This window comes from Myiozetetes cayanensis, unplaced genomic scaffold, assembly GCF_022539395.1.
Source record: "Myiozetetes cayanensis isolate MyiCay16 unplaced genomic scaffold, myiCay2020 scf347, whole genome shotgun sequence".
NCBI lineage: Eukaryota > Metazoa > Chordata > Aves > Passeriformes > Tyrannidae > Myiozetetes > Myiozetetes cayanensis.
In genome coordinates, this window is record NW_026087574.1 from 22,144 (window position 1) to 32,231 (window position 10,088).

General features: G+C 53.6%; 1 protein-coding gene across 1 annotated transcript; it reads right to left on the minus strand.

Moving 5' to 3' along the window:
• Positions 1–400: 400 nt before the first annotated feature.
• Positions 401–7,116, minus strand: LOC126646440 (olfactory receptor 14J1-like). The gene is made up of 2 exons (XM_050327788.1): positions 6,203–7,116; positions 401–425 (listed from the first exon to the last, which is right to left on the minus strand). The coding sequence occupies exons 1-2, from the start codon at positions 7,114–7,116 to the stop codon at positions 401–403; spliced, it is 939 nt and encodes a 312-aa protein (XP_050183745.1).
• Between the last annotated feature and the right edge of the window lie 2,972 nt (positions 7,117–10,088).

Consider the following 10,088-nt stretch of genomic DNA (forward strand, 5'->3'; position numbering starts at 1 on the left):
CAGTTATCAGACTTATGGCATTAAGTACCACATACAGTCTCTTTTTAAAACCTCTAGGGATGGAGAATGCACCCCCTCCCTGGGCGGCCCATTCCAATGCCTGATTATCCTCACTGTAAAGAATTTCTTCCTAATATCTAATCTAAAACTACCCTGACAGAGCTTGAGACCATGCCCTCTTGTCCTACTGATAGTTGCCTGGGAGAAGAGACCAACCCCCACCTGGCTAGAACCTCCTGTCAGGGAGTTGTAGAGAGTGATGAGGTCTCCCCTGAGCCTTCTCTTCTCAAGGCTAAACAACCTTTAGGAGGTGCTTGTGATCAGTACTGACTGGGGATTCCTGATATCAATGTAAAACCAGGGAAAAAAGTGAACAGGACACAAAAAAGGGAATACTGTCTCATTGCTTCTTCAATACAATATATTCACTTTGAATGTACTTCTGAGATTAGTCTAATTAACCACAAAAGAATTAAGGACTTAGAAGGAAATTATTCCCAGGGGCTTGTCTGGTTAAGATACCAGCACTGAGAAGAGAGTGTGGAGGAATGAGCAGACAAGGACACCATCCCTGGGGCTGGGGAAGCAGGAACTCAGAGTCACTGGTTCCAGGTGGCAAATGGACTGTGGGATGTTTCTGTGGGAGCCCATAATGGGTGTGCTGCTTTCAGGGGGAGTCCAGTTAAATTTCTACCCTGTGGCCAGTGCAGGGCTGTGTTTTGGATTTGTGCTGAACACAGGGTTGATAATCAAAGAGTCACAGAATACACTGATTTGGAAGGGACCCCCAAGGATCACCCAGTCCAACCCTTAGCACTGCACAGGACCATCCCCAAGGCTCACACCAGGAGCCTGAGAGGATCATCCAAACACTCCTTGAGCTCTGTCAGCCTTGGTGCTGTGCCCACTGCCCTGGGGAACCTGTTCAGTGCCCAACCACCCTCTGGGGGAAGAACCTTTTTTGTAAGATCCAGCCTAACCCTGCCCTGACACAACTCCAGGCCATTCCCTCAGTCCTGTCCCTGGTCACCACGGAGGAGAGCTCAGGGCCTGCCCCTCCTCTGCCCCTCCCCAGGAAGTTGTGACTGCGGTGAGGTCTCCCCTCAGTCTCCTCTTCTCCAGCTGAACACACCAAGTGCCCTCAGTGTCTTCACACACCTCCCCTCCAGGTCCTTCCCCATCCTCGTGGCCTCCTTTGGACACTCTCCAATGGCTCAATCTCTCCCTTCCATTGTGTCCCCTCCAAACTGCCCCAATCTTGCAGGTGAGGCCGCCCCAGGGCAGAGCAGAGCGGGACAATCCCCTCCCTGATGCCCCCAGCACAGGCTTGGCCCTCCTGGCTGCCAGGGCACTGCTGACTCAGGGCCAACTGGCACCCACCAGCACCCCCAGGGCCCTTTCCCGGCACTGCTTCCCAGCCTCTCATTCCCAGGGTGTCCGTCCAGCCGGGGTTGCCCCATCCCAGGGCAGGATCCGGCCCTTCCCCCTGGGGAAGTTCTCAGGGCTCCTCAAGGGCCGGGAGGTCACTTTGCTGTCCCGGGGGCTCCATGGGGACCTCCCAGGGCTCATCCTGCGCAATCTCCTGGAATCAAAGGCTCTGTGGGGACACTGCAGGGCCATGTGGAGTCCAGGGGCCATTGGGACACTGGGGAAACTCATGGAATGAGGGGACCACTATTGCACTGCTGAATGCCATGGAATCAAAGGGCCATTGTGACCCTGCAGGGCCTTCTGGAACTGAAGGGACCATTGTGACACTGTCAAACCTGGCAGAATCAAGGGTCCAGTGAGACAGTGCAGGTCCTCAATCGACCCAAGGTAACATGGAAAGCACAGAAACTCGTGGCATCAAGGGGTCACTGTGACACTGTGGGAACTCATGGAATGAAGGGGACATTGGGACACTGCAGGGCCTCGTGGAACCCTGTCTGTTGGGAAACACAAAGGGATGTGTGAGAGTGTTTCACTGACAACCAGGAGAATTTTGGAGAGGGACCTTTACACACCCAGATCTTGATGTGTCCACACATCTCTGCCTGGATGTGGGTGTCTTTGCCTTAAGAGACCATGGAGAAAAAGACTCCAGACCAATTTAGGTAGGAGATAAGATAAAGAGACCTGTTCGTTTAAAGAGTTGTTAGGCCTAGAGGAATACATACCATGTGTGCCCCCCCAGACAGGGGTTTCTATGATTTTATAATAAGGTCCATCCAATCCCAGCTTTATTCAACCCTGGTTCTGCCCCATTTTGCCCTCTGACACACCCCTTCAGGAACTGGGTTTGGTGTCTTTGGGACCCCTTCTTCCTCATCTTCATCTTCTTTGCAGCACACACAATCCTGGGAGTTCCTGAAGAGTTCTGCCTAGAAGGTCACTGTGTCTGGGTGATATCTTCTGGTCCAGGCCTTAGGGTGTTTTTCTACAATTCTACCTCGAAAAGAAGACTAAAAATGGAGTTTCGAGGGATTGATATGGAATGGGGTAGTAGGGTTGGGTGTGTGTAACTACTCTGTCAAGGGTAAGGGATATAATACAGCTACATTAAAATATATTCACTACACAACTAGTTCTAAAATCTAGAAAAGTTAAAAAAAAAACCCAAAAAGATCTGAGATATCAGTGTGAATTGACTCTGATGTGAGTGTTGTTTTTGTGAATCTATAATTCAGTCTCTGTTCAGTTGTAGTAAATGCTATTGAATCCCTTGATAACTCTTAAGTTGGTCAGTGATTAAGTGCTACTAAGCTCTTTTGCCCCCTTATCTTTGGACCCAAATTCTTTGCACTCTGACACTCTTGCATCCCAAGGCTCTGTAGAAATCATTGCCTTTCATTAAACAACAGCAATTTCTTGCAAGTTACTCCTTGAAATTTTCCTCCTTAGCAAAACTACAAAACAACTCCAATTAGTTGTTGAAGAATTCAAAACATGAAGACAATTAAAGGAAGGAAATTAATTTGTTTGTCTGTATATTAATGAGCCCCACAGTGTGTTTAGAGACAAGTCCCTCATCCTGAGGTACAGAGAGAAAATTGAAGAAGTAGCTCAAAAAGTCAGAAGCCAAAGCCCAAGTCCCTTGAAGCCTTGCTGGGCCCCACTGAGGGCAGGCACTGACAAAGCCTCCCCAGGGACTCCTTCGAGCAGATCCTTGCAGGCCAGGAGTGCAGGCAGACAAAGGCTCTGGGCAGGCCCCTGCAATGCTGAACAAAGCCTACCTTGGTTTGTGGAGCACAAAGGCCAAGGCTGAGCCCCAGGCCCTGGCCCAGCAGATCCTGTCCCTGCTCGGGGGGCTCAGGGCTGTTTGGGGGGCAGTGGGATGGGAGGGGGAAGAACAACAAAGGCCCAAAACTGTGCAAGCCCTGCCAGGCTGCTCAGGGAGGGGCGAGGCAGAACCCAAGGGCAGAAGCTGCCAGGAAAGTTGCTTGTGGTGGCCTGAGGGGCAGAGGCAGCTGCCAGAGCCAAGGGCACCAAGGCCTGGGTGCCTTTGGGCCTTGCAGCCCTGCCAGAGCCCTTGGCCATCTCTGCTGCAGGCTGTGCTCCCCTGGCCCTGCTGCTCCTCTGGCCTTGCAGGCTGCACACACCCCTCCTGCTTTCCCACCCCCCTCCCAGCAGCATTTCTGGGCCCTCCCTGATGGCTCTGCTGTCCCCCAGCTCTGGCTGCTGCCATGTGCACTTGGCCTTCTTGGCTTTGATGCTGAGCCCCTGTGCCACAGGACATCCCTGAGAGAGCCCAGGCCCTTCTGCTGGGGGTCCCTGCAGAGCTGAGCAGATCCAGGTCACCTCCCATTGCTCTGCCAACCCCTTGGGGCTGCTCTGGGCCCTGCAGGTCCTTGCCCTGCTCCCAAGGGCTGTGGGGGTGCTTCATGGTCAGGGCTTGGGCTTTAGAGCTCAGGGTGGGGATTGGGCAGAACTCTGGGAGGTTTGTTGTTCTGCTGGCAGTGTCTGGTTCATGATTAGTGGAAGATTTTTTGGACCGTGTCAGGATTAAAGCTCGGCTTTTCATATTTGTAATACAGATTTGGGACTGGGGTGGGCATTGGAGGACAAATAAGAGTCTGGAGTTCTGGGTTTGGGCTTCTTCTGTCTTGGAATTAGAGCAGTGGATTCCTGTCAATGGGAGGGGCAGCACTTTTGGGGAGTGTTGGGGCTTGAGGTTACAAAGAGGGTAAAGGTCCATAAGGAATGTTTTCAGTCTGTGTTTCTGACTATTCCTATGATTCTTCAGGAGAAAATTAGAAGTGATCTCTTTCTAGAGTTCAGCGGTGGAGCAGCCCAGTCTGCTCTGGCTCCTCAGCAGTGCCCACTCCAGGGAACTGCAGAGCTCTGGGCACTCCCCCCACAGCCCCAGCCCCTCTGAAGGGCACAGCAGCTCCTGGGGCACAGACAGGAGTCTCAGCATCCCCATCAGCTCAGGGGCTGGACACTCATCATGGCAGCAGCAAATGGAGCTCAGGGCAACTGCAGCAGCCCTGGTGTCATCTGCAGGAGATGCCCAGCACAGCCTGACTGTGCCCCTCAGTGCCAGCCCCTCTGCCCAGCCCAGCACAGAGTCCTGGCCCAGGCACAGAGCAGCCTGTCCCCAGGGGGGCTGCAGAAAGAGCTTTCTCTGTGCCATGGATTCCTCTGAGATGGCACAGAAATGCTGCCTTGCTCTTCTGCAGGCACATCCCTTTGCCCAGGGCAGTGTGTCCAGGCTGCCTTGGGCAGTTGCAGATCCCAGCCTGGCATCCCTGCAGGGCCCTGAGCTGGAGGGGCTGCTCTGCAGAGGGAGGGGCTGTGGCACCCTGGGCTGAGCCTGCACTGGCCATGCTGGTCAGGCTGGGAAGCAGAGCCAGCAGGATGGGGATCCCTCCTCTCCACCCTCTACCATCTTCCTGGAAGGCTCAGTAGCCAAGAACAAGCTTGGCAGGACCATGGGCTGTTTGCAATGGCACAGAGGGCAGGGCAGGGCTCCACTCCATCCAGCCTGTGGGCTGCAGAGTTCTTAGGACACTCTCCTGGAAAGCCCAGCCCTGGCTCTGGTACAGCCCTCCCTGAGCTGGGCAGACACAATGAGAGTTCACTGAGGGCAAGAGGAGTCACTGCCCAGAGTCCTTTCTCTGTTCCTGCTGTGTCTCCTGGGGTTGCAAAACTCTCCTTTACCAGTTCCCAGGGACATTTAGTACTTTAGCTGTGGGTGACTCCACCCTGGGCAGGATTCTGCTCCAGGGCTCCAGTCACTGCTGGCTGTATTGGATGGGCTGTCCCTGCAGATCCTCTGTGCTCTCCTGCAGTTTCTCATTTCCTACACACAAGTCCTCCCCTGCCATCAGAGCCAGCACAAGCTGCAGAGCCCCAGGCAGGGGACCTGGAGACCATTTGCCACTGGCCACCAGCACACAACATCTGACCCAGCTCTCAGGCCCTGAAGTACCACAGTGAGTCCTTCTCTCCCTGCACGGCCTGAATGGGGAAACAAGCCAAGCAAGGAGACCTTGGAGAGTCTATTCCTTGCCTTGTTCTTTACACCAACCTTTTCAAAAGAACAGAGTCTTCAGGAAATGCCCAGGGGGATCCCCTTTCCTGATGGAAATGATGTTGAGGAGCCCAGCTCTGTGCCAGCAGTGCCATGGCCTGTCCCTGTCCATGGTCACAGCACTGACACACAGCAGTGACTGAGCTGCCAGAGCACTCAGGCCTCGGGAAGGAGCAGAAAGGAGAGGGAGACAGTGGAAAAAGAGCATCTCTAAAAAGCCCAAGAGCTGCTGCTCCCTGGCAGTGCTCCTGTCCCAGCACTCTCTACCCCTTCTCCTCTGCACACAGGCACTGCCCTCCAGCTGCAGGGAAGTTCTTGGAGCAAGAATATGGACAAAAGAACTCAAGTCCTTTATTAGAGATTGTGATTCCTAATGTACACAATAACAAAGGATGGATGTTTGACAAACAAGTTTCTGCAGTAACATTTTTTTTGTTTAAATACACACACAGAGAATATTTCCTCATTTACACAATTTTGGGTTAAAACAAAAAGGTAGAGAATGAATTAGGTACGGGATGAAGAATAAAGTTCTGTGTTAACAACATAAAAAGAGGAAAAAATATAGGAAAACTCCCCCACCACCACACTCAAAAGCTTTAGAAGGCAGGCTGGGCCATGGAAGGGTTACACAGTGAGTGTTCTGCAGAAGAAAAGAGGCAGTTTATTGCCCCTGAAAAGAATCCAGTCATCATTTTCCTTATGGCATCCTTGAGCTCCTGGTTCCTCAGGCTGTAGATGAGGGGATTCAGTGCTGGAGGCACCACCGAGTACAGAACTGACAGGGACAGATCCAGGGATGGGGAGGACATGGAGGGGGGCTTGAGGTGGGAAAAAATGATGGTGCTGACAAAGAGAGAGACCACGGCCAGGTGAGGGAGGCACGTGGAAAAGGCTTTGTGCCGTCCCTCCTCAGAGGGGAGCCTCAGCACAGCCCTGAAGATCTGCACATAGGAGAAAACAATGAAAATGAAACAGACAAACACTAAACAGGCACTAACTACAGTGAGCCCAATTTCCCTGAGGTAGCCTGAGTGTGAGCAGGAGAGCTTGAGGATGTGTGGGATTTCACAGAAGAACTGGCCCAGGGCATTGCCCTGGCACAGGGGCAGGGAAAATGTATTGGCTGTGTGCAGCAGAGCACTGAGAAACCCAGAGGCCCAGGCAGCTGCTGCCATGTGGGCACAAGCTCTGCTGCCCAGGAGGGTCCCGTAGTGCAGGGGTTTGCAGATGGCAACGTAGCGGTCGTAGCACATGATGGTCAGGAGGAAATACTCTGTTGAGATGAAGAAGAGAAGGAAAAAGAGCTGAGCAGCACATCCTGTGTAGGAGATGGTTGTGGTGCCCCACAGGGAGTTGTGCATGGCTTTGGGCACAGTGGTGCAGATGCAGCCCAGGTCTGTGAGGGAGAGGTGCAGCAGGAAGAAGTCCCTGGGGGTGTGCAGGTGCTGGTCGCAGGCTACGGCACTGAGGATGAGGCCGTTGCCCAGGAGGGCAGCCAGGGAGATGCCCAGGAAGAGCCAGAAGTGCAGCAGCTGCAGCTCCCGCCTGTCTGAGAATGCCAGCAAGAGGAACTGGGCCATGGAGCTGCTGTTGGGCATTTGATGCCTCTGGGCATGGGGAACTGTCAGAGGAAAAAAAGGCCATGACAAGTTAAGGGATACTTCTCTTGTTTCCCATAGACCCTCCCCTGTCAGACAGACAGCCTTTTGAGTTTATAGGAGATCTTTTTTCAACTCCAGGAGTGGAGCCTTCATTTGTTCTGGCTGAGTGTGATATGAGGAGCAGGGAACTGCCCACCACACTTGCATAGTTCATCCTTACTCTGTGGAAATGTGTTGGGTCAGGGCCCTCTCCTGGTGTTCAGCTTTGTCCTATGAAACTGCTGTAATGCAAAGGTCTTGTCACCATCTGCACTTCAAGTTCTGAGGAAAGGGTATTGGAATGCATTAAAATTTTCCTAGAGTTTCTACAGATCCTCTTCATCTTCCCTGCTGACCATTTAAGGATGCCAGAAACCCTCAGCATTCCTGCTGCCCACAGTGGAAACAGAGGGAGTTCTGTGAGGCACAATGATGAGTGCACAGTGACAGGAGTTGGACTGTTCCTGTTGTGTTTCAGGATTCTCTGGGCTTTCACCTTTCCCAGATTGAACAACACCATCCTCCCATGTTTCTCTTAAAAAACACCAGGCACTACTGAGAGCAGAGAGATCCCCCACAGCCCATCAAATGTCTGTCCGTTTCTCAAGGTCTCAGAACCCCATTTATAGTCAAGGAATGCTCATTTCACCAACCCAACAGAAATTTCACAGTTGTAGCATTTCTGCTCATCTCTGTGAGGATTTCAGAGAATAGAAAAATGGTACAGGACATGTTTGCATCCTGGAGGGAAGCTCCCAGCTTGGAAGGAAACCTCAGGGACACTGCCAAGTATCCTAATGAGGGCATTTGACTCAGGGAGATTGAGCTCCTTCCCTGGATACACTAACAGCATTGCCCAGAGCCCCCAGGGCAGAGCAAAGCTGGGACACTTGTTCCCAAGGACAGGGCTGCAGGAAAGGAGCCCCAAGGGCAGGGAGTGACTGTGCAGCTCCAAGTGCCCTGCCCAGAGAGCCCCAGAGCAGCAGCAAGAGAAGAAGGCCCAGGGCACAGGCAGGAGGAGGAACAAGGCCCAGCACAGGGAGGGTGTGGCTGGGAGAGGCCGGGGCAGAGCCCGCTGGGCACTCGGGACAGCGTCACCCTGAGCCAGCTGGGCCACCTCCCAGAGCCCAGCAGGGCCGGGCAGCTGCTCCCAGCCCTGTGCTCTGCTCAGGGAACTGGGCCCGGGGCTGCAGAGCTGCCCCACGGCTCTGCTGCAGCTCTGCCTGCACAGGAGGGGCTTCAGCCCTTGCACCCCCCAGCCCTGAGAGCAGAGGTTTGGCTGGGGGGAGAGGAGGGCAGGGGGCTTCTTCACAGGGAGGGCTCTGCACTGCAGGGGATCCCATGCAGATCTTGAAACATTCCAGGACACTGCAGGGCTTTCAGTTCTTTCCCTGGGCCAGGAATTTGCCCTGTCAGCACTCCCAGATCCCATCCCAACCTCTGAGCACTCACCTTGGCCCTACAGAAACCTGCCTGTCTGCAGGGCACCCTCTGGGCACCTTTTCTTCTTTGCAGGTGGAAAAAGGGCAGGTCAGGAAAAAACTGAAGGCTCCAGCAAAGGTGATGCTACTTCTGTCAAAGGCAGAGGAGGGGCTGAAGGCACTTTAGGAAGCTGCTCTCAGCCCCAATGTTCATTCAAAGTTACAGCTCAGGTGTCTCAGGGACTTGTCCAACAGGAGAGCTCCTTTTTCACTTCTCAATCCCCAAACTCCCCAGAAGCAGAAAACTGAAAACACTGATTCACAAAAGCTCCTTATCTTCATATTAATCTTGCTTTGTCCTTCCCTTTTTCAAGTCCCCTTGGAAAGGTGCTGGTGTGATCTGGATCTGTGAGCAGCCCTGACCCCACACAGCACTCATTCAAGGGCAGGAAGACCCTGCCTGGGCCCTGCTGGGGTTCTCTCCCTTCACCTCCAGCTCCTCCCTGCACAGATGAGGGCAACTCCCCAGGCAGGGTGAGAGCTGACCCTGGCAGGCAGCAGAGTCCTTTCTCTTGCCCAAAGAACCCTGGAGCACAGGGACCCTGCTGTGCAGGACAGCCCTGGGCACCCCTGGCTGCACCCCCACCCTGACAGCCCACAGCCATCCCTGGGAGAAGGAGCCATCCTGCCCTGTCCCTCTGATGGAGTCTCAGGGAAGCCCAGCCCGGGAGCACATCCTGCCCCTGGGCAACAGAGACACTGGCACAGTCCTGACAGATGCCCAGGGCTGGGGATGTGCCAGCTTTAGGAGAGTCCTGCAGGCACACAAGCCCCATTGCCCTGCATCTGTAGACTCACTCTGCAGAGGGCTGTGAAATTGTGTCCCCAAGTGAAGTGTCAGCTGAACACTTCCCATCTTTGCTCTGCCTTGAACCTCCCTCTGCCTTGCTTGTCTTCTCCGGTGCCTGCAGGCAGTGCCCTCAGCCCTGCTGGGCTGTGCAGAGGAGCTGCTCCTGGGAAGAGCTGTCTCTCTGCAGCGCTGCCCGCTTGCCAGGAGCTCCCTGTGTGCCAGGAGCCCTGCCCAGCTCAGCAGCACAGCAACAGCCCCAGGCATTTCATCACCCTTGGGGGCTTTGGGGATGAGTCCCTGAACATCAGACCCTGAGGAGAGTTGAGGAACCTCTTGAGAAACCAAAGTGAGATTCCAACTGTAAAGTTTCTTGTGGTGTTAATGGGTCCCACTGAGGAACCCAACTGAGAAAACATCCTTAGGACTGTGGAAGAGCACAAACCTGGAAACTGTGATGACAGGTCAAAGAATCAAAGGATCATCAAGGTTGGAAGAGACCTTCAAGTTCTTCTGGTCCAACTGTCAACCAGCACCACCACAATCACCCCTAACCTATATCCCAAAGTGCCATATCCAGATGCCATCTGAACACTTCCAGAGATTCCACCACCTCCCTGGGCTACTTGTTTTAACACCTAAACACTCTCTCAGTGAAAAAA